This window comes from Camelus bactrianus, chromosome 13 (genome assembly GCF_048773025.1).
Source record: "Camelus bactrianus isolate YW-2024 breed Bactrian camel chromosome 13, ASM4877302v1, whole genome shotgun sequence".
Classification (NCBI taxonomy): Eukaryota; Metazoa; Chordata; class Mammalia; order Artiodactyla; family Camelidae; genus Camelus; species Camelus bactrianus.
Window position 1 is genome coordinate 75,753,172 of NC_133551.1, and position 23,959 is coordinate 75,777,130.

Consider the following 23,959-nt stretch of genomic DNA (forward strand, 5'->3'; position numbering starts at 1 on the left):
AACCCCCAGATCTCTGAGCCTTGACCTTGTACTTCAAAGCTCCCTTTCACATTTCCCGTTGGTTCCTCTAAGAAACAGGACGTGGAGAACAGGGGAGAGGCCCTTGAGGATGACCAAGGACAGGAGGTGCCTGGTCAGGGACAGTGAAGCCAACAGACGGTCTACCCCACAGAGGCCTGTGAGCTGCAGTTCTCGGCCAGGGGTGTTGGGTTTGCGGCTGTATTTTTTTCCATCAGAATTTTGGTGTTTTCACTTGTTCAGAGCTCATCAGTGCAAGTTCTAAGAACACTAAATCGTCAGTCGTGGCTTAATTGAAATTTTAAACGTAACTGCCCGACAGTGGCGGCCTCTCTCTGGCTGGGTTGTTATAGTTATTTCAGGCGGCTTGTCATTTGAATAAGTAGCTGTTTGACATGACAGAGATTTTGCTGTGCTGTTTCCATTGTTAGAAATGAAAAAAAAAATTCTTTTATCATTGTCCAGACGCGAGCCTCTTAGCTGGTCAGAGCAGTTCCTGAGAGTGGGCCAAATTTGAGGCTTTTCATTTCCATTCATGCTGTAAAATGGTTACTTTGATGTCTTTTATGAGCGGAAGACAAAGCAGAGAAAGCAACGTGGCTCTCGGGGCCTTTTTGTTCTCGGCCCGTAGGCTTTGCAGAGAGAGGCCTGAGGGGGCAGTCCTTTGAGATGAGGGGGGTCGTGGGCTGGGCAGCACTGCCCTGGGTTTCTGTGATGGTTGTGACGGCAGAGGGACATTGCTGGCGTCCTCTGTGTCTCCGTGGGCTGTGCCCCCCACCCAGTCTCCCCAGGGAACCGCTGAGGCTGCAGTGGGTGTGGCCCTTGGTGCACCCTGACCTGCAGGGACTGTTAACTGCACCTCCCTGGGTTCCAGGGGTGTCTTTTCCACTTGGAGTGAAATTAGGAACCAGACAGGGCAGAGTCCTGGAGGCCTTCTTGGGGCCCCCTTCTCATCCTGTGCAGCGTATCTGGTGACATTCCCCTGAGGCCCATTGTGGTCTCAGTGATTCAGGCCGTTGTGGATGCCCCTGGACCCAGGAGGCAGCTGGGAGAGGAAGCATCTCCTCCCTCAGTCACCTGCGCTGACTGCAGTCCCAGGGGACACCAGGAGACCCTGGAGCTCCTCTCCCGGAGCCTTTGGTGTCACCTGAGTGCCCCCACCCAGAGTCATCTGTGTCATCTGTTGATTGGTTTTGGGTAGCGCCCTTGTGCACCAGCTCCAAGGGGCCCATACCAGGCCTGCTAGGCCCACATCTGGATGGCAGAGTCCCCAGAATGTGGCCTCTCGGGGGGGAATTCTCCACTCCGCTGCTGCCCACCAGCCCCTGATGCCATGAGGGGCTGCTGGCACGAGGGTGCTTGTGTCAGAGCCCGAGGCAGAAGTGGGGACCTCCCAGGGCAGCCGGTGCGTGCCCTGCTGGTCACACGCGGGGAGTCTGGGAAGCAGGTGGAGGGAGCAAGCCAGTCACCAGAATCCCCAGAGATGGGAACTGACTGTGGGTGAAAATGGGAGCGCCCCCCTCTCCCCTGAGTGGGAGCCACTTCTTCACTCCCGACACAGCCAAGGGCCCTTACAGCCGGGAGCATCTCAAGATGCCCGAAGAGTGGTTCTCCGCTCCCCCTCCTTCCTGCGGGGCCTCTCAGAGCAAATGTCCCTTCACATACGAGCTCGAAAGTTGAGTCTGCTTCTCCCTGAGCTGTGAGGCTCGAGAACAAACAGATGTCTGGAGTGTGGAAGTAAATCCTTAAGGCCCCAGCTCTCCTGAACTCCAGTTTTCCAGCATTTTGACCCCGTCAGGCAACCACCCCGTTTGAGAACTCACGTGGAAGAGTGCCAACAACATCTTGGAGGCAACAGCTGATGCCCAGGAGACCCAGGCCCCGCCTGGGGGGGAGCCCCCACACGCCGCCAGCTCTTGGCTGCTGAGCAATGTCACTTCTTGCAGATTTTCTGTCTACAGACAAACATAGGAAGGACCTTTCTTCACCTGCAGTGTGTCCTGGTCATTCAGGGGCCCCCCGGGCTGGCCAGCTCTGCAGCTTAATCTTGATGGAGCAGGAGGGGTCACCCTTTCTGAGCACCAGTTGTCCGGGCAGGAAGCACAGGGACGTCATCCCTGCCTGGAAGGCTTTGCACAGCAGTGGGGTCCGCTTAGGAGACCCTACGCTGGCATTACTCGCACCTGTTAGAGGAGTCAGTGTCGAGGGATCGCGTCAGCTTTCTGGAGACAGGGCTTAATTTCATCTTTTTTAAAATAAGTGCAGCCTCATACAGATATTTCAGCAGACGAGTGGGTGAGGGAGGTCCCCAGGGACCTGGCACTCTGGGAAGATGAATGGGGCACACGAGAGGGCTGGCCTGGAGGGAGGGGAAATGCCAGCAGACCTTTCGGTGCTGTGTCTCCTGGGCCGAGACAGGACTGAGGGCTGGCAGGAGTCCCAGAATGGGGTCCGGGGTAGGGCCTGGGTGCCACATCTGCGATGTCTCTGTCAGGTTCTGAGTCTCCACCTACCATGGTGTGTAATGAAGTAGAAATATAAGCTTTTGAGTGATTGCATAATAAATTGCTAAAATATTGTCAGCACCTGTTTACAAAATTGGGAATGAAAGTCAGATGGGTGAGTGTATCCTATGACCCCAGGGAGTTACACGCAAGCCTGGGGGCTTATGGCCAGGAGGTGTGCAGTGGCTGCTTGTGGGGCAGGGTGTCGCTGGGGACACGGGTGTCCCCAGGGAGAAATGTCATGACCTACTAACAGAGTGACTGATTAATCCTCGAAAGCCTTCCCCCTCGTAGACTGGAGCATTTTGAGACCACTGTTTTCCTTAGAGAAATCCCATCCGAGGTGATGGCAGTCGGATGCCTTTGGTGACCGCGCAGAACATCATCGGGACAGCACTGTCGGACCCTGCAATCCCAAGGTCTAATCTCTCTCCTTTGCAATTCCAGAGCCGAACACGGTCAGCTACAGCCAGTCCAGCCTGATCCACCTGGTGGGGCCTTCCGACTGCACCCTGCACGGCTTTGTGCACGGAGGTAAGAATAAGTGACTCGCTTTCCTCATCCTGTTCGCTGGTTCCTTGTGAATCCCCCAGGAAGCCGGGCTGCCGTCTGACCCAGTTGAGGCTCTTGTGTTTAATGAAATAGAAATTTAAACTTTTAAGAGGCTGCATAATAAATTAGCAAAACCCTGTCGGCGCCTGTTTTTAAAATTGGAAATGAAAGTCAGATGGATGACTGTCCTCACGGAGGGTCACACGCGACCCTGGGAGCCCGTGGCTACGAGGTGTTTAGCGGCTGCCCGTGGGTCGGGGCAGAGCCTTTTGGGGACAGTGAAGTCACCAGGGAGTAATAGTGTGACCCACTACAAAAGTGGTTAATTAAACATGTTTTCGCCCCTGGTGTTTGCATGTATTCCTTCCTTCCTTGCACCTCAGACAGCACAGGCCTCTGAGTTCCCAGCTTGGGAACCACGGCTGGGACACAAGGGGACTTAGCTCCAGGTTCACAGAGGGACACTTTCTACTTTAATGGTGTGTAGTTACTTTTCTGTGATTTAGGAAGAGTATAGGTAGCACATCAAACCCATAATTTAATGGATATTATCATCTCAGTTGAGGTTAAAGTTAACTTTAAAAAACAAGTCGATTTAAAGGAAAACATAAGGGGGAAGGTCGTTAAGTGGTATAGGTGATGGCAGAGTTGTGATGGTGGTGTGTGGGTGGTGGGAGTTTGGGCACCACTCCTCTGGGTGTCCCGAGCAGTTCATCATTCCCCAGGCATGACAAGACACTTGCACAATGCTATTCATTTGCATTCTTCATTTATTTCCAATTGCCTGGAATGCCAAGCTCTCATTTCTTCTCCATTCAGTAAACTCCTATTCATCCTTCAAAACCCAGCTCAATTGGTACCACTCTGTGCGAGATTACATTCATACTTCTATCGGGGGGATGCTTCAGGAGCAGGGCTCAATCTTATTCTTTGTGTGGGCTCCGGGGTTTCACATAGTCAGTGAGGTGCTTTGTAGAAGTTTGTCCTGTGAACAAGAGGTGCAGGTCAGGCTCAGATTCCAAAGCTTGGGATAATGGGCCCTGGGCTTGTCAGAATCAGAGAATGGGCCTCGATTTGAGATATACTTTTGAAGTTTGTTTCTTTTTTTAGCTAATCCTCTTTAGTGTATTTCTTTTCTCAATTTCATGATTGCTTCCCTCTTTCGACTAAATGCTGGCCCTTAGATCTGATTAACTTAGTCCCACCTGGAGGAAGCTTTCTTTATAATAGACAGCACTTTCCAGGCCCCTGAATGCTGTGACAGTCAGAGCATCTTTCTACTCTGAGAGCAGCCTTGGCCTCACACGCTGGCTTGTTCTTCACCAGCCCTTGGCTCCCTCAGGGAAGTGGAGGGCAGCTCCTTCTTGGGGGCCTACCCATCCGAAGGCTGGGTTTCTGTAACTGCTGAGAAGTGTCTTTGAGCCTCACCGAGCTTCATTCTACCTGAAATTTGCAGAACTCTGTGCTAGAATTTTTGCTTGCTTAGTCTAAATGTTGGAAGTTCACTAACTGACATTTTCATCATCGCTGTCTTCTTGGTAAAAAGTCTACACTTCTAAGTTCGGTCTTGTTTCCTCACATGCTAAGGGGCGTCAGTGAAACACAGGGAGTGGGAGAATTATTGGAACCCCTGAAAACCTACAGCGTGTCGTGTTCATTTACGGAGCCTGCGTGGCTGCATTCGAAACAGGCATGTTTTTTAATGCGTGTTAAAGAAGTGTTCACGATGGCTTTACGATATTTAGTGCCTGTTTTCATCAGGGCTTTGTGCCCATGATTTAAAAAATCATGCCTAATAACTTTACCAAACCTAATCATCTCTTGTAGTGCTAGTAACTCGCCAGGTGCGAAGGAACAAAATAAACACCGTGCTGAAGACACTGAGAACTGTGGTTTTATCATATTTTCCTGTAGAGAGAATATGTCGGCAAGAGTGGTAGCTAAGTCATTTGCACGAAAGTCTTCTCTGAACTGTAATTCAGCAGGTGCCGGTCTCGGGAGAAAGTGGTGAACTGAGGTGGATGCTAGTTTGGCTTTCACTCAGTAATTCTACACCGTGTATGTGTCTTTGAAAAACTGTTCCCCCGTCTTATTTTCTGTGATTTTCTCACCTTGGGTAATCTTCATCTTGAGGACTAGCTCCTGTCTGCCACTTAAAACACACACACCCACCACAGATCTTGGCAACGCTGAGCTGGTGACAGGTGCACTGGGACGGGTTGGAAATCACAGGTGGAATCCAGGACTCCCTCTCCCGGCCGCATGGACAGAGCCTGCGGTAATTCACTGAGGGAACAGAAAAGATGCAGGCAGTGAAGAGGAACCAGAGGACGCCGTTCGATGCGTAGGCAGAGGAGCCGGCCGCCTCTCCGCGGTTCTGAGTTTAAGGGCTGCCGAGCAGGAACGCTGGCCTGGCTTTTGGCTTCGCCTTCCCTGAGCCTGAGTGCATCCGTGTGCAGCCGTCTCTTTCTCCCCCCGGGCAGTCCTGGGATCTCAGCCCAAAAAAGATCAAGTCCCACCTGCTCACCCCTCCCCCACCTCCCCCATTGCAGGTGGCGCCGCTGAAAGGGGTGAACCCCTCCGGTTATCTGTGGGGGTGTTGAGGCTCTTCTTGCAGTCTCGTCTGGACACCTATCCCTGATAAAAACACTCGGTCAGAGTAGGAATTGACTGCACTTCTCGAATGTGATAAAAGCCCTAAAGTCAGCATCTTACTCCAAGGGGCGCTGAGAGCATCTTCCCCTGAGGGCAGGGATGAGGCAGGGGCACCCACGTCTCCCTGCTAATTAACATTGGTTTGGAGATTTTAGCCACTGCAGTAAAACAGGAGGGAAAAAATAAAGACACAGGAAGGAGGGAGGACATAGCTCAGTAGTAGAGCGCATGCTTAGCATGCTATGAGGTCCTGGGTTCAATCCCCAGTGCCTCCATTAAAATAAATAAATTTACCCAGTTACCTCCCCCCACTAAATAAATAAATAAAAATTTTGAAACACTAAAATGTAAAATAAAGGCACAGAAATTGGCAGAAAAGAAGTAAAGCTACCTGTCTTTGCAGATGGCTCAGTGAACCCCAGAGATTGCATGATAAAAATAACTCAGATAATTAAAAATTCAGTAAGGTAGCAGCATATAAAATGAACAATAATTTTACAAAAGCTTGCCTGAAATAGAAAAGTCGCTTTTCATTGTTTGTGTTTTCAGGTATGTTTGTTTCCTAATGTGTGTTTTGAGTCGAATTTTAACTTGATCACGAAGCATGACTTTTGTGGTTCAGTAAAAAGGTGGGGTTGGTTCTGTGTCTGTGCCTTTGATTCATCTTCGTCAAGGTCTTGCTCCCTCCTTCCTTGTTAGCCCCTGAGATGCTCTTTGCTCTGATTCCTTTCCTCTGGGGCTCTCCTTGCCTGGCCCTCTGCTTTTTCTGTGTGGGTTTCCCAGCCTGAGAGGGGGCGTTGCTGCTCCCGGAGTCGAGGACCGCTGTGGCCAGCCCTTGGGTGAGGGTGGACCCCAGGGAGTCTCCAGTGTGAATTTCTCACTTCTGAACTTTCAGCTGCCGTGGATTTTTCTTTGGCACATTTAAATTTTTTTAATTAATTATTTTAAGCCAAAGTATTCTGTGGAAATGGTCCAAAATGGCTTTTGAGAAACCCAGCTACCCCTTGTCCTTCCTCACTCCCCCATCCCCCTCCCAGCAGCTCTGGCTGCTGCTTCTGGTGCGTGACTCAGTGCCCTGGATAGATCCGTCCCCCCACGTGCACGGCATTCAGTGCTGGGCTGAGTAGGGCACCACGACTCATCGCTGGTGTCACTCGCTGTTGCCCTGTGCTCCACTCCCTTTGAATATTCTTTGAAGTCCCTGCCCCTCTCCAGCAGCTCTAGGAAGTTTTGCCTGGCAGACAGTTGTGGGCCAGTGTTTCCCCGGAGACATCCACTCTCCACCCCACCCCTCCGGATTGGAGCGCTTTTCTGCGCCTGTTCTCACGTGCTCTCCTGGGACATCCTTTGCTTCTCACCTCAGTTGGTTGTCTTGATCCACGGGTCTTCGACTTTCCTCTTTGCTAATTTTGGTGGAAAGCATCCTTCAGTGGCTTCCGGCAAGAGGTCATGTGTGAACCAGATGAAGGTTCAGCTGCTGTGATGAAGGCCCCAGACAGTGGCTTCAATAAGAGACTAGTATTGTGTCCTGGGTAATGACGCAGTTGTGGAGATCAGGGCTGATCTGGCTGCTCCGTGGTGCGGGGGACCCAGGCTCCATCTGCCCTGCCATCCCTGCCACTTTGTGTGGCACACGCGGCCTCATCATTGCCTCAGTGTCCCAGCCCAGAGGACGGCAGAGGGCACACCCAGGAAACCGCCTCCCCTTGTGCTCTCATCCTGTGGCCAGTCTGCTGGCGGGGCAAGTCCAGCTGGGCAGATGTGTCTGTTACACTAGAGTGACCACAAAAGAAGAGAACTAATGTTTTGGGGGCGCAATAGTCATTTTTCTGAACTTCACACATGAAAACGTTTCCTGTCTGAGAATGGCACTGCTGAGGATCTTCCAGCGTCTGGAAGAAATCAGGGAGTGGAGATTCTCTCCCCCCGCCCTCTGGCCGCGCCTCTGGCTGTGGTCACTGCTCATTCGAGCCTCTGGCCCCAGGGGCCGATCTTCCCTGATCTTCCATTACTGAACATGCTTTTCTGAATAACAGGTTGTTTGGTCTGCAGTTTCTGGGACTTTCTCACATGTTCTGTCACCGCCCCCCCTTCCACTGCTTAATGCTCCGGCGAACCAGCTCTCTCTCCAGAGCCTCTGCTCCAGATTGCTGGGCCCCACCCCCAGTGCTCTGAGCACGCCAAGTGTCTGTAGGTCTGGGAGGGGCCTGAGAACCTGCATTTCTGCCAGGTGTCTGTGTCTCTCTGTCACAGGGTTCCTTCCTCTGCTGCTGTCTCTTTGTTCCTCCTTTTGTGCTGGCCCTTCATTTGGGCTTTGGCCTCTTCTCATGCACATTGGGCACCACTGCCCCTGCCGTCCCTGGAGGCCCCCACACTCGCCGAATCCACGGTCCTCTGCACTGTGGCGGCATCCGAGCGGCCTGGCGGAGACACCAGCGCCTGGTGTCTGCGTGTTGACATGCTCCCCACAGGTCCTCCCCACACGAGGGGAGCATGCCTGGGGGGTCTCCTGACTCTCGATGGCTCCTCCCACCGCGCCCCTTCTCCCCCCTCCCCTCCCCCCTCTCTCCTTCTCTTCTCCCCGTGACTCCCCCGGCCCCGCGGCCCTTGTGACCTCCTCCTCCTGGCAACAGGCTTTTTATACCCCATTCCAGTGCCTCCCCAGTGGCCCGAGGGCATCTTCATTGGGCTACTGGCCCCGGGACCTGCCTTCTCTTGGTTTCCCCACTTGCCCGTTCTCCTGACTCCTGAAGCCGTTGTGTGAACGGCGCCCCCGGCACTGTGTACTACAGCCGCCCTCACAGAACCTCCCTGGGCCGAACACCTTCCTCTCCTTTAAGGGGTCCTGGGAGGAGAATTAACTGACATAACACAGGGAGAGCAGCCAGCATGTGGGAAGTACTTAATAAGTTAGCTGTTGTTGTAGTTTCAATTGCATTTAGTTTATTAGTTTTATTTACAGATGCAGAGAGAGAAAATGTTCTGCTCCATGGAGAACACATGCTTTTGTCTCATATCCAGTGGGGACTTTGTGAAATATGATTGTGCATGTGACCACAAAGAGCATTTTAATTGTTAATTCCCCGTCGTGGGACCCATTAACCCGAAGTGTCCGTAAGGAGAACTTAACCACCTAGAAGTTAGGAACCACTCCTCCAGATAACTCCTGGTCAAAGGAGGAGCGAAGGCTGGTCTTAGAGATTAGCTAGAAAATAATGAAAGGGGAAGTGCTTCTTATCAAAGCCAGGGGTGCGGCTGAAGGCGTTCTCAGAGAAAAAGCAGGGAGCTTGGTGCTTGTGACACTTAGGAAAGTTCACAACACCCAAGCGCTGGAACTGGGAGAAGAGTAACAAACTCCCCACAGGAAGGAGGAAGGAGGAAGGAGGACTTGGGAGGCAGCAGGCCTGAGCACCCCTGTCCTCAGGCCCCAGGCCCCTGCTCTCCGTACTGTCCCCACCCTGGTCCCCCGCTCTGACCACGGAGCCTGTCCACCCACCCCCGCCTTGGTTGCCAAGTCCTGGGGCCCCCACCTCTAGGGTCTCCCCTCCCTGATCCGCCCCTCACAGCCGGCTCGGTCTCGGCCAAGCACAGCTCTGCCCGTGGCTCTCACGGTTCTCAAACCACGGGCCCCTGCTCCCTCCGGGGCTCACAGCCCCCTGCACTCGCCCTGCGACGCTCCCTCAGCATGCCTCTTGCTTGCCCGCCTTGGACTCTCTCTTCTTCATCCACGTCCTCCCACCTCCGCCCGTTCCTGCCTGCCCACCGCGAATCTCCTCCTGCTGCTTCCTGAGCCCCTGCCTCCCAGGGGAAGCCACGACACATGTCTCGACTGCTCCTCTCTCTGCCTCTTGTGCTGGTTGTGGTCTCTGGCGCTGGTTTCCGGGAGACCCCCGTCTTTCTTATCCTTCCTCGCCTCTCTCCCATGGTGCTCTGCAGAGCACCTTGTGCCGAGAAGGAACTTGGTGAATGTCCATCAAGTGAACGAAAGAAGTCTTTTGGAAAGGTGGTCTGAGTTGACACCACCAGGTGGCTGTGTCCTGAGCCCTTGGCAGCTTTTTCTCTGTTAGAATCATGGGCACATGGCTCCGGTGTTCTCAGATCAAGCTGCCAGGTTGGGCCCAGGTTGGTGGGCAGGGCACTTTCCCACTCTGCCCCGCGCCTCACAGGGCCCCGTGGTGGCCACGCTCCTGCAGGGGAGCCCACATCTCTCTGCCTGACCCGCCCTGGCACTGACCGGCACTCTCTGCTCGGTGCCTCAGGGAGTGTCTGCACGCCGTCCATCCCATCCCTCCGTCTGGTCCCTCTCGTCGTCCTCTCTGGACCCTGCCCTAGACACCTGCCTCCAGGCAAGGTCATCTCTGACCCGCCTTTGCCAAAGCCAGTGGGCAGGTCTGGCGTCACAGTTCATCAGCCCCCTCACCCCCACCCCACGCCTCACTCCCTGCTCCCCAAGGCCCATGGCCCCCCCCCAATCCCTGTGCTATCCTGCCTTCCTTCCTTTCCCTCCCTGCAGTAGGTGTCTGGGGCCCCGTCCTTGTCCCCTGCACTCCCTCCCCCCCGTGACTCATCTGTCTCACGCCAGCCTAGGCTGGTGGTTCGGTGTTTATAGCCCCAGCTGCACCCCTGCCTCGGACGCCAGCTGCTTCTCCAGGACGGGTCCTGGGACGGCTGATGGGGCTCTCCGATCAATGTCAGACACGGAGCTCCCTTGTTCTTCCCAGCCTCCCTGCTCCCCAGCCCCATGGTGGCGGCCAGGCCATCATTCTGGTTGTCCAGCTGGAATTCCTGCGGTCATCGGTGGCTTGGCCCTCTGTTAAAGGCTCTCCATCTCATCTGTCAGCCAGTCCTTTGGGCTCTTCCTTCAAAACATCAGGATCTGAGTTCTCACCGCCTCTGGGTCTATGAGTTACCACAGAAATGGCCTCTTACTTGGTCTCTGAGGTCGCTGAAGGCAGATCAGGCCTGGCCTGCTCAGACCCCACGGTGGCTCCTGTCTGAGCCCAAACAGAAGCCCAGGCTTTTTGTTTGTGCCATTTCTTCCCTCCAAGGCCTCCAGATTCCCAGGACACGGGGTGGGTTGGGGTTGGGGGACATGGCAGGGCCCACTTCCACCTGCTCTTCCCTCTGCCTGGATTGTGGTCCCCAAACAACAGCATAGCTGCCCCTCTGTCCTCAGGTCTCTGGAGAAAAGGAAAAGGGCCTTTTCTGACCACTTCTGTAAAATAGCCCCCATCCCGACCTGCTCACTGCCACTCCTGGATGGATGCTTCTGTGTCTCCCAGCACCCCAGGACAGAGGCTCACGGGCTGGGGCACTGTTCCGAAGGCTCCCAGCCGCATGCCTGCCCTGAGAGCAGGGCCTCTCACAGAGCAGACCCGCCACATGCTGGGGGAAGGGACTGGAGAGTGAAGATGGTCCCTGTGTGGGAAAAGGGCCACAGAGCCGATGGGGGCCACAGTGGGCCAGCCCCACCCAGAAGAGGTGGCTGTGCATGCACCTGGTGTGGGAACCCGTGGTGACGGCTCCCTGACTCAGTGAGCACCTGGTGAGCCCCTCCTGTGTGCCGGCCCTTTGTGGGGCCCTAGGACATGGTCACTGCCCCGCCCGAGACATCCGGAGGCGACCCTTCTCCTACAGCACGTCCTCCACACGGATGTGCAGCAGCTGGCCTGGGATCCCGAGGCCAGGGGACCACACAGGACCTGAAGGAAGAGGCAGGGGCAGACAGGGCAGGCCCGGGGGGGGGGGACAGGGACAGGTGACACACGGGCGGGACGAGGTGCGGGGTGCGGCCTCCCACCCAGACGCCCTTGTCGGCTCGGTTTCCGTGGGGCGGTGGCACCTGTAGGAGGGGTTGATTTCACTGAAACCTGCAGAATAAGTCACAGGTGCTCCTCTCCAGTTTTGAGATCTCATTTACGTGGAGCCCCTGCTGCGTGGTGGGTGGGGTGTCAAGCCCTCGGCTGAGGGGAAGCAGGGAGACGAGGGAGGCGTGTTCCCCCCTTTGGAGGATCTTCGGTCTCGGGGTCAAAGGCGAGTGGGTGAAGGCGGTTTGGGACCAGTTCATCGTGAGGCTGAGAGGTGCGTCAGGAGATGACCCCATTCCTTCCAGTTCTCACTTTCTAAGAATCTCTGTTTCTGAAAACACACTCTCTGCAGCTAAGGCTCCAAAGAGTGGCTTCCTGTCCATCCGGACGGCAGGGCAGGAGCTGCGGTCTGGTTACAATCCTGGAACCCCAGGCACTGTGAACTGTCCAGAACCTCAGCCCCTCCTGCCCGTCCTTGGCTGGCTGTGCAGTCCTGCCTCCCTGGTCCAGACCCTGCTGACACCTGTCCCAGGACTGGTTTCCTCCTGCCAACATGGTCCTCTCAGCAGCTCCTCCAGCTGGGGGCAGGTGTGGATCTGGGTCCCTCTTCTTCCTGAAATGCAAAGCATTTTGCTTGAGAAAGCCGGCCAGCCACACAGCAGGAGAGCATCCTTTTCCATCCTTCTCCGTGTTGCTGCTTTGCTTTCGGTGCCACAGTAATCAGCTGTCGCTTCTTCTTTGGCCGGATCATTAGGGGCACACGTGGCAGATGTCCCCTAGCAGTGTCCTTCCTGTTCAGCATCAGAACTTAGAATTCGGTGGGGAGGGTGTAGCTCGGTGGTAGAGTGTGTGCCTAGCAAGCGCAAGGTCCTGGGTTCTAATCCCCAGCACCTCCATTAAAAATAAGTAAATAAATAAAAATCCAATTACCTCCCCCAAAATAAAAAAAGATAATAAATTAAAAAAACTTTTTTTTAAAGAACATAGAATTCTTCAATATTAGCCTTCATCCCTGACCGCTGCCTGCTGTGTCTACGGTCACTGAGTCTATGGCGAAGAAACCGCGTGGTTCCTAGGGTGGCTCTGGACCTTGCCTTGCGTGAGCTTGTTGAGGCCGCAGCCTCCCGCTAGGAGTGGGCAGTGGGGACGGGGCTTGTGCGTGACCGCTGTCACCCTTTGCCTGCTCTCCGCGGCATTTGGGACAGGAGTCACCTGCCCTAGTTTCCCTGTTGCCTGTTCAAAACAAGGGAGGCACTGATTCTCAAACAGCAGGAAGCAAATATAACTGTGACCTTCTCGAGTTCCCTGGTAGAGGCTGTGAGGAATGGAGCAGGGCCTGGCAGCCCCTTGAAGCTAGAAACCCAGCATCTCTATACGCTGTGCATTAATTGCCAAAAAGAATCTTTATTAGCTACCTTAATTAATATCCCTCTGTCCCTGGTCCTGGCCCACAGAGACGCCCACAGGTGTGTTTGGAACCTGGAGGAAGAAGCCAGGCTGTCTAGGGAGGCTGTCGCTCAACTGGCTCCTAGAATAACTTCCTTTGTAATTTCCAAAGGGTGGGCTAGTTAAAATAAGATGAACTTACTATCATTTTCTTAATATAGGAGGCTGGCACCCACACTCCGTCAGTTGGGATTAAATATAGAAATGGGGGCATCTCAAATCGCCACCCACAGTGCAGTCAGAGGCACCAGGCTCTGAGCCGCTAGCGGCTGCTTTGGCTTTGCAGCAAGTGTGACCCAGTCAGCCAAGCGGGCCTGGGAAATAAAATTAAGCCTCTATTTTTAAGCCAGTCAACATGTTGTCAATACTTAAAAAAAAAAAAAAAACCTGTAAGCAGTTAAATGTTAGGTTCAGAAATATCTTTGGTCCCCGATGTTTATGTGTTCGTGGCCAAGCAAGCCTTTTCTTTTTCTTTCCCATAATTCCTGGAATGAGTGCAGTATCCAAGGACAGCAGATCCTACAATTTTGCTGTCATCTTTTAAATGGCGAATCTTGGGTAGAAAGGACAGCTCACGACAGACTGTAATTTGCCAAAGTTATCTGCCCATCGTGGTGGCACCCACTGTATCTAAATGGGGAGGAATTGCTGAGGTTTTCCAGTAGGAACCAAGAAAGAGGCATTTTTGAGGAGACTTGGATACTTGATGTTTTTAATGGGAGTGTGAAAACGTAAAGGGGGGCCGTTGGCCCCCAGTGGCAGCGCTGCGGCAAGCGCGGGGGCCGCTGGACGAGGCGAGGGGGAGGGCCAGTTACCAGCCAGGCAGCTGGGTTTCTGGTTGGTTTTGTGCGTGAGCAAAATTTAGTTTTCTCAGTGGACACGCTGATTGTAGTGTATTGGCGTCTACAGTCATACATACAAGGGTATATTATGGTAACAGTCTTTGTAAACGTGTGTAATGGGATGAGAGCATGTGGGTTTTTGTTGTCTTGTTTCTGCAAGGACCATTTTCTCTGAGCAACAGAGCAGGGGGACCTCAGATGGGACCCACGCGGCCGTGGGGCCAGGGCTGCCCCTCGCCGGGACGAGGAAGGAGAGGGCTCCGTAGTCAGCGCCTCCTTAAACAGGCAGCCCTCCTGCTGAGCCTCACCTCACTGTGCTTTGCAGATACTGCATTTTTTTTTTCACTAACTGAAGGTTTGTGTTAACCCTGCATCAAACAGGTCTGAGGGCGCCATTTTTCCAACAGCATTTGCTCCCTTTGTGTCTCTGTGTCACATTTTGGTAATTCTCACAATATTTCAAACTTTTTCGTTATTTCTGTTTTTGTTAGGATGGTGGGCTTTGATGTTACTGTTGCAAAAAGATTACGACTCACTGAAGGCTCAGATGATGGTTAGCATATTTTAGCTATAAATTATTTTTGATTAAGGTATTGTTGACAGAAATAATCAAAAAACAATCAATACTAAGAACAGGAAAGAGTTTTTTATTTGAGACACACTGAGGACTAGCCCGGAAGCCCGCTTCCCAGCTGACTCCGAGGTGTGGCTCTAGAGAAGCATGGCTTCCAGCCCAGTTTTCTGTCTGGTCAGAACAAAGAAACGTCAAAGTTTCCCCCAAAAAAGAACAGACCAGCAGGTACACAGCGAGTCAGTACGGCCTTGGCACTGGGAAGGGAGTCCCATCACCCAGGGAGGACCGGCATGGGCGTCCCAGGAAGCGGGGAGTTTAATCTTTGTTTTTAACACGGGTGTTCTTTACTCCTGGTCAGTGTGCCCTTTTCTTTAATAATTAAAGCAGATGTATAATGTATGTTCGATAGGCCACAAACAGGCTATTTTAGTTAACGTAAAATTCACGTTAACTCATGTGTAAGCCAGAATGACTTCTCTCTATCTCGATGTGGGAAAGCTTCTTTTATCAGTGTGTGCATTGCTTTTTTATTCATGATGCTATTGCACACTTAGTAGTCAGCACTGCAGTGTAAACGTAGCTTTAGTACACACTGGGAAACCAAAACGTCCGTTTGCCCCGCTTCATTTGTTTTACCATTTTTTATTGATTTGTAATCATTTTACAATGTTGTGTCAAATTCCAGTGTAGAGCACAATTTTTTAGTTATACATGAACATACATATATTCATTGTCAACAGTTTTTTCGCTGTGAGCTACCGCAAGGTCTTGTATGTCTTTCCCTGTGCTACACAGTATAATCTTGTTTATCTATTCTACGTTTTGAAATCCCAGTCTGTCCCTTCCCGCCTCCCACCCCCTTGGCAACCACAAGTTTGTATTCTATGTCTATGAGTCTGTTTCTGTTTTGTATTTATGTTTTGTTTGTTTGTTTGCCCCACTTCATTTCTGTATTCACTTTATTGCAATGGTTTGGAACCGAACTCACGGTATCTCCAAGGCGCCTGTAATCTTGGTTTTACGAGATCAGTTCCCTTTCCTCTAAGTAGCCGCCAGAGTGCACTTTGCACGCAGGGCCCCAGAGGACCCGGTTATGCGTCACGCTTCTCCGCAGCGACACTGGAGGGTGCGTTTGTGAGAACAGGCTGCCGGGAGCTGCAGGCGGGGGTTTCTGCCTCCAGCTCTGACCCCGCGGCTTCCCTCGCACCCAGCCCTGAGGGGCCCAGAGCCCTGCCTGTGCAAGGCCAAACCCTTGAATTTCGCACAAGTCTAAGTTCTTTGCCCTAGAACATTTTTCTGTGTAATGAGCCCTAAAATCTACCTTGCTGTCACTGTCCACTGACCCCACCGTGGCCCCCCTGGGAGGTAGAGATCACAAAAGTGGGCAGAGATGGTCCAGGTGAGAGCCTTCTGGAGCTCAGGCCCTGCCCTTTCCCCCAGATCCTCCCCTGCGAGCAGACCTGTCCCGCCATGCTGGGGTTCCTCTTCATCCTGGTCACCGGCTGCCCGTGTCCCAGCACCTGGGACCAATTTGGGCTATAATCTTTTTTCCCAAGTCTATATAATTTATTTAATGCACCTTCACAATAATACACTTTTTCTTTCCCATTTTAGAAGATGGTTATCAATTACTTAAGGAAATTATTTGAATACGTATTTTTTCCTCTCTCTCTCTCATATTTTTCCTTTTACTCCCCTCTGTGCTGTGGATTAGCATGGTCTGAAGTCAGGGAGCGAGGTTCCACCAGCTCCGTCTTCTTTCCCAGGAGCGCCTTGGCTCTTTGGTGCATAATGTGGTGGTAGACTTGCACGGCGGGGTCATGCCTGCCCCGCTGGCCTGGGCACTAGGAGCTCATGGACTCAGCCCGCGGGTTGTCAGTGTAACACCCGTGTTTCCTATAGGATCTGTGGCTAATCATGGTTCTCCCCCGGGAGGGGACTGTCTCTTCAAGTGTGAGAGAGCAAGATGATCTTGAACATTGACTGTGTTACCAGACAAGTCACCCACAGCACACCTGGCTCTGGGTTCCTGTGGACTCGATAACGTGCTTCTCCTGACCCCGCCTGGGACTGCCTGTGATTCTTAACCCGAACAGGGGCCCAGGGACTCGCTGTTAGAGCTGCTTCCTTGGGTTGGTTCAATGTTCGTTTGTTCATTGATTGACTTGGCAATCCTTCCGCAGTGCTGTTGGTCAGGTTTAGAATGGTCAGGGCCGCAGGGACAGTAAGGCACTTCCCCACCCTGTGCCAGCTTCCATGGCCCGTGATGTGCTGGTCTGGGGTGCCGCAGTGCAGCTGGCGGGGCAGCTGGCATCAGGAGCTCAGCCAGCTGCTCACGTGTCCCCCATCCCATCTACCCTGGGCTCGGAGCCCATCCCGGCCGGCACACGCTTTGGATCCTGCAGTATTTTTAGTAACAGCAAAGTCCCTTGTGGAACCTCTACCAGCATTTTGGATAAATGGGCCAAAACTCCGGTTTGAAGGAGCTGATTGTGACTTCTGTTTATTCTTCCATTCTTAACAGTGTCTGCTTTTCTGGACAAGGGGTTAATTGTAGGTACTTTCTGTATTCTAAGCAGCAGTTCCAGTAGAAACTTTCCCTTCCTTTCCAACCTCCAGATCCTCCCCCTCTCCCTCCCCCCGGTGGCCTGGGAGCTCTGGGTCTGTGACCTTCCACCCCTGCACACACTAATTTTACTGCCACCCCCACCTCTCATCGTGATCTCAAGCTCTCTCCCACTATCCAGAGTCTCAGTATCTTGGGATCTGGATCTGGTGCCCTGTGGTTGTGGGCTGGTCCCCACTCTACCCCGAGTGAGTGAGCCTTGGACACGTGCCTGTCTGTGCCTCCACTTCCTGCTTTGTAAAACGGAGACAATAACGCCCACCCCCAACCCTTGCCCCAGGCTGCTGTCCAGGGAGAGTCAGCACTCGTCTATCCATCCATTCATTCATTCATTTATTCGTTCTGCACTCAATATTTGCTAAGAGCCCCAGTGCCACGGAGCAGGCCCTGGGGGCCATCGCTGAACAGCAGATGGTGGCCTTCCGGCCCGAGGGGCTATGAGCCGCATGCTGGCACTGTGCCTGCGCCTGGACCTAGCAGACACCGCTGTGCTCTGCTCCCACCCTCATCGGTGCTCTGTTCCCGTCTCCTGCGCCAGGCTGCATTTTTCTCTCAAAACATCCTGCCTATCTGTCTCATTTGTTCTCAGAAGGACCCTGATGTGGCTGGGTTTGTCATGTCTCCACGTAAAACAGGACAGCCTCAGATAACAACATTCTGCCGTTAACTTCTAATATCCTCTGTTAAAATGCCCTCAACCGCCCGCTCCCCCCGCCCCACGATTTCCACTAGAATCCTGTCTGTTCGTCACCCTCGCTTCGACTGTTTCTAGACTCTGGACTGGCCTTTCCTTAACGTGAATGACCGTCACTGCAGCAGTGTTTCACGACAGACGTGCCCGTCTCCACCTGGCATCCGAGACGGAACGGGCTGTGTGGATCACTTACGTGCCGGGACGAAGTCCCTGGGAAATGCCTGCTGGACTCCAAGCACCAGCTCGCTCTGACTCCACTTGCAAGTGGGGCCCCGCGTCCAGCTGCTCTAACAGCTCGATTTTTTCTGAGGCAGCTCAACCTAGGAAAACTCGTTCTGTGGGCTCTCTCACTCCCTCTACGAAACTTAAACACACGCATGTGCGCACACGTACAGCCAGATGCACACACGCACGTGCACACGCATGCACACCCCGCAGCCATGACCTCACTGGCGGGTGGTCTGTGGGCCTTGGACTCCACCTTTGTCACCTGAGGAGGTGTGTGTGGGTCTCTCCGTGTTTCCTGCTGTTCTGAGACCTCTCCTGTCTCTTTCTTTTTCTGTGTATCCTCTAAATGACAGATCTCTACTCAGAGCCCTGAATTAAGTCAGGGTTGGGTTTATCAGACCCGTATGAGACGTCCCTGGTCTCAGAGCTGTAGCTGCTGTCGCTCAGAGGACCCGGGGCTCCTCCTGCTTGTTGCTCACCGTCACCTGCATGTCGCTGCTGTTGCCCCTCCTACTTTGCAGATGCAGAACTCCGGGCTCAGAGAGATCTGCCCAGTCAGGGTCTCCAGCCAGGCGGGGGTGGGGGCACTCATGCCCAGGCATCCCACTCCGGAGTCTAAGCTCTGAACCACTGTTGGGGGTCGGGGGTTGGGGGTTGGGGTGTGATTAATTCAGAGGCCAGGACGTCCCTCCACCTGGATGACCCGGATGCTGCTTTGTGTTCTGACCTCCTTGGTGGGGCCAGGGCGAGGGACTTGGCTGCCAACCTGCACCTGTCCCACCTTCATTGAGGGTCCTCGCTTCGGACAGAAAGGCCAGGAGGGACTTATGCTGGGCTTAGGCAGGGCTGCCCGCGTCCAGCTCCAGTACGACTTAAATGACCCAACAGAGACTCCTCGCAAAGTCAGGTGTGACTCCTTGTCTCAGACCTTGGGCGCCCAGCCACTTGAAGCCAGAGGCTCCCTAACTGGCCGGGCTCCCGGAGCCCCAGCACCCAGGGACATCACCTGGCACCCGTGGTTCTGTTTTCTGCCAAAGAGCTGTTCCCCAGCACCTCATTTGCACTCTCTCTTTGGAACTGGACCTTGTGTGACTTTGAGCGTCATTGTTAATTTGAAAAATGGGGATGCTGATACCTTCCTGCGTGGACTGAGCAGAATGACGCAGTGTCTTTCAAGGTGGCAGGTACCAGCTAACTCACACGCCTCTGCCCCCTCGTCACCGGCTTTATTGCCATCATTCAGCAGATTCCTGGGTAAGAAAAGTCATGGTAATAAAAGCATAATTTTAAAGTCAAGAACCCTAATTTTAAAAAATCATCCTTTTTATTATGGAAATGCTCAAATATACACAGAAGTAGAGAGAAGAGTGTACCAAACCCCGAGGTGCCCCCATCCAGACAGGGGCCTGCCCGTCTCCCACACCCCTCTTAGTGCCTGAAGTTCTCTGGGCTGGTACAGAAGGGGCTTCTGTTCTGTTTTTAGTTATAGTGTGTTTTGTCTCCCCTACACAGTAAAGAAAGTTTGAATTAATCACTGATGTTTAAAAATTGGCAGATTCCTCATAAACATGTAGGCTCCAGGCTTCTCTTGAACTGTCATTGGTCTGGTGGTGCTGGGCCCTAGTTCCTGGGTGGGTGGGTGGGGCAAGTAGGAGGGGCCGAGCAGCTTCCGTCCTGTGGATGGGCCCCCCGCCAGCCCTCCTCACTGTCTGACACCACTGCCTGGCCCTGCCGGCTTTTGAGTCTACAAGCCCTAACTTCAGCATGACTCCCTGGAGCCTGCTTTTATGAGTGGGTGGAGTCGACTTTCTGCCTCTCTCTGGATTTTTAGAAATCGTTCTGTGTCCTGGGGTGAACATATATAACTTTCTAAGATTTCTGATGGTAACTAGGTGGATCAATATCACTATAGGTCCAAAATGGTTGAATATTGGCAGTTTCATGTAGTTGGACCTAATAAAAGATATGGTTTAAGTTTTAAAAATGAAATAAGAAGTGTAGTACCGTGTTGTGCTGGCGGGGCAGGAATTGGGGGGAGGCGGGGCGGCAGCGGGTGTGCTGTCCTGGTCTCATTGAGTCAGGGAGCTCGAGCCGAAGAAGAGGGCTGCAGCCGGAGGTTTGGACACCCTGGCCCTGCAGTGCCCTTCCAGTGAGGCCACTTTTCTAGTTTTGTTTGTTTCCTTATATAACAGCGTTGTTGAGATGTAATTCACATACCATACAACTCACCCCTTCCAAGTCAGTGACTTCCAGTGTCTTCACAGAGTTACACAACCATTGCCACAGTCAATTTCAGAACATTTTCATCACCCCAAAGGGAAACCTCTTATCCCCATTAGCAGTCATTCCCCATTTCTCCCAGATCACCTACCCCTGGGCGGCCACTCGCCTGCTCCCTGGCCCTGTGGGCTTGCCTGTTCTGGATAGTTCATGTATCCAGGATCCTGCAGTACGTGGTCCTTTGTGTCTGACTCTCACTCAGCAGTGTTTTCAGGGCTCGTCCATGGTGTAGCTGTGTCAGAACTTCGTTCCTACGAATAACGTTCCGATGTATTGATGGATGTTCCCCCTTTCCTTTGTCCTTTCGGCAGTGGGTGTGCAGGGTTGTTTCCACTTTGGGGCTGTCGTGAGATGTGTGTGCACATTTTTGTGTGAATGTGGGTTTTTCTTTCTCTTGGGTGTATACCTGCGAGTGGAATTGCTGGGTCATGCAGCTACTCTGTTTAGCCTCTTGAGAAACTGCAAACTGTTTCCAAAGCAGCTGCACCATTTCCCTCCCACCAGCTGTGTAGAGGGTTCTGATTTCTCCACATTCTCACCAGCACTTGTCATCCAGCTTTCTTTTCGGCCCTCCCAGCGGATGGGGTAGCAAAATGTTCCTGGCAGGATAGAATACCTGCAGAAGTTGGGGAAAGGGTTGTCGCTTTGTTGGTGGCCTAGAGCCTCAGCATGGTTATTGTCCCCCGAGGAAGCCAGGTGTTCAGCCTGAGCTTCGACCTGCCCCCATCCTGCACCTGCCCCAGCGCCAGCCACAGCCCTGCTGCTGGGGACTGGGGACGTTGTTTCTGATGACTTATTTCCAGGCCACACAGTTGGCCCCACTTCCCAGTGTCTAACCTGCCATGTGCCTTCCTCTGTGCAGGTGTCACCATGAAGCTCATGGACGAGGTGGCCGGGATCGTGGCCGCCCGTCACTGCAAGACCAACATAGTCACAGCTTCTGTGGACGCCATTAACTTTCACGACAAGATCAGAAAAGGTAACGGACCCCCGCCAGCCGAGAGGGGCTGCTTGGCTTCTTGGGCCCTTTGCAGTCTGCTTTTGGCTCACCCTGCATAGTCTCTGCCCATTTGCCAGACAAGCATTGAACTCTGCTTTAGGTGATGCACCTGTGGAGTTACAGTTTGCTGATTTCTCAGTCTGGTAGAATCTATGACTTAGATGTGATTGGGGCCTTTATCCCACCAAAGAGCAGTGTAAACTCATCCTCTTAACTCGCCCCACGCTCGGAACCCTGCATATCACCTCCCTGGGGGAGTAGGTCCCCCGTGATGTATGCAGCAGTGGGGTCAGAGCAGACACCCCGGGCTCTCTCTGCGGCCAGCCTGCCTGCGCTCCCAGGGCAGCAGTGGTGCTGGGGGCTTTCCGGACACAGAAATCCAGTCCCAGCCTCACCCAGAAATGGTTCCCCTGCTCGGTCACATGAATGCTCATCTGAAGATGCTGTGGCTGTCCCTTCCCACACGTGATTCCTGTCTGTGTTGTGTCTCCTGAGATGAGGCCGTGCGCCCCTGGGAAGTAGTGCTTCACTGTGGGGTCAGGGGGTCCCGGCCGAGAGGGCCTGTGCTGGTTCTGAAGAAGCCTCACCCGGAAGGCAGTCGTTGGAAAAAGCTATCCGTCAGGTCAGCCCCCAGGCATGGGAAGGGACACGGGAGGAGGAAGGCAGGCTGACACTTTGCTGTGGGTCTCTAGAGCACCACAGAGCCATCAGACCCTCTGAGGCCCAGGCCTGGTCCAGCTGAGGCCCGGCCCGGCCGCGTGCTCTCTCCCGAGAACTGAGAAGGACATCCTGAAATTGGGGGGCGGAGGGGTGCCTCCCCTTGATAGCATATTGAGAGCAAGTCAGTCTCACCCACATTGGATTGGGGGTGCTTTCAGGGGAAGGGAAGGGTGGTCTGCAGCACTGTTCTTGTCTGCTTTGCAGAATCCCTTCTCACCCAGTAGGCGTTTGCCATGGACACAGACCACAGTGCTGTTTTAGAATTTGCCCACAAGTATGTCTTGTCTGTCTTGGCCCATCCTCCGTGGGCCTTGGGCTGTGAGTGGCGGCGGGGCAAGCGTCTGGGAAGGGAAGGGCCCTGCTGTGCCAGGTTCTCTCTTTCTGGAACCGCTCCCTGGGCAAATTACTGTGATCACAGCTTCATTGTCAAACACGACTTCAAAACCCACAGTGGCAAATGCACTTACATTCCATGCAACTTGCTCTGTCCAGTGTCTCCCAAGTGCCCCTCAAGAATTGCCGACTAAGAAAAGACGCAGACTTCCCTAGACAAGCAGCCAGCCCCCGCAGCGCCAGCCTCGCCAGCAAAGGTGCTCTGCGGCCAAGGGGGGCCCAGGGGATGAGGGTTGGCCTTGGTTAGGAAGGAGGAGCCGCTGAAGGGGCCCCGGCTCTTCATCCTCAGTCCCTCGTGTGTCCTCCCAAGGGAGAAGGTGAGGAGGTGCGTGGTCAGTTCCTGATCAGTAGGAACTGCTGTTTTGACGGAAGACCACGAGCCCTGGTCAGAGCAGAGTGCTTTCTCCAGGGCAGGCTGAGCGGCATGGAAGCTGGGGGGGCATCGTGGACACAGAGGATAATTTTCTTTTCTAAGAGGGTCCTCTTATTCCAAAACACAGAGAAAGGGAGCTTCGTTTTCACAAGCTGTAATTTCTGGCAGGACGGTCCACTGTGGATGGAGTGAGAGGGAGAGGTGGGCGGCAGGCTGGCCCCTCGGTGGCGTCTCAGCCTCGGCCTTGGCCCTGTGCTGCCCAGGGCCCCAGAGCTGGGCTCCCGGCCTGGGGAGCTCTGGTGGGCAGAGAGCTCAGGTCACGTCTTGTTTTGTGTATGAAGAACGGGCCACACCAAAGTAACAGTTACGGAGTCTGGCCTATTTCTGTGCCATGTCCTCGGGGCCGTTAGACACTGTCACACCTTATTTGTTGTTTTCCCGAGGAATGTCCCCGTGTGAAGTAGCTGGCTCCTGCTCCCCTCTCCCCGCCCCGGTCACTGCCACCCTGGCTGTGCTACCTCAGAAACGGGGTTGTCCCGTGTCGTCCTCGATGCCAGGGGACCGGGGGGGGGGGCCCTGCAGGCACTACCGCTTCCCACGGCCCCTGTTCTGGGGACATGCAGGGTGCGGCCGGCGGAGCCTGGGTGACCCCGCCGGCTCTCGATTCTTGGCAGCGAGCAAGGGGAGTGTGTCAGGCTCTTGGTGACGGAGTGGGATTGACATTCCCGGTTCTTCCGCTTTGATTTCCTGATGCGGATGTGCTGAGATGGCTGCGAGCCCGCGGGGCTGTCCGGGGCGTGGCCTGGTTGTTGCCGCGGTCCCCAGCCCGGCGCCGCCTCCTCTGGCCTCGCGGTTCCACTCCCACGTGAGGGGGCCGAGAGGACCCAACCCACAGCCACCCCTTGGGTGAGGCGGCCTGGCTGCACCTGGGACTCCCGATGGGAGCAAAGCCCCACCTGCTCAGGGGCTTAACGCAGCAGTGCATATCCTCCCGCGTTCTGGAGGCCGGGCGTCCAAGATCGCTCCCTCCAGGGACTCCGGGGAAGGGTCCTTCCTCACCCCCGTTTCTGGTGGCCCTGGGCTTTCCTTGGTTTGAGGCTGCCTCCCTCCAGTACCTCCTTCATCTCCCTTCACAGGGCCTCCGCCCCTCTCTCTTCTCCCTCTGTGATTCATAGGATGGTTGTGGGAGGATTTAGGCCCACTAGGATAATGGACTTACCTTTGCAGGAAGGTGGGGGGTGGGGGCT

General features: G+C 53.9%; 1 protein-coding gene across 5 annotated transcripts in view; it reads left to right on the forward strand.

Moving 5' to 3' along the window:
• The window catches only part of ACOT7 (acyl-CoA thioesterase 7), a 90,630-nt gene that overhangs the window by 42,996 nt on the left and 23,675 nt on the right, over positions 1-23,959 (forward strand). For all 5 annotated transcript variants that reach the window (XM_074377566.1, XM_045518579.2, XM_045518580.2 and 2 more), the window contains exons 6-7: positions 2,970-3,056; positions 21,089-21,205. In XM_074377566.1, coding sequence (XP_074233667.1) covers positions 2,970-3,056; positions 21,089-21,205 — 204 coding nt within the window. The remainder of the gene's footprint in view (positions 1-2,969; positions 3,057-21,088; positions 21,206-23,959) is intronic.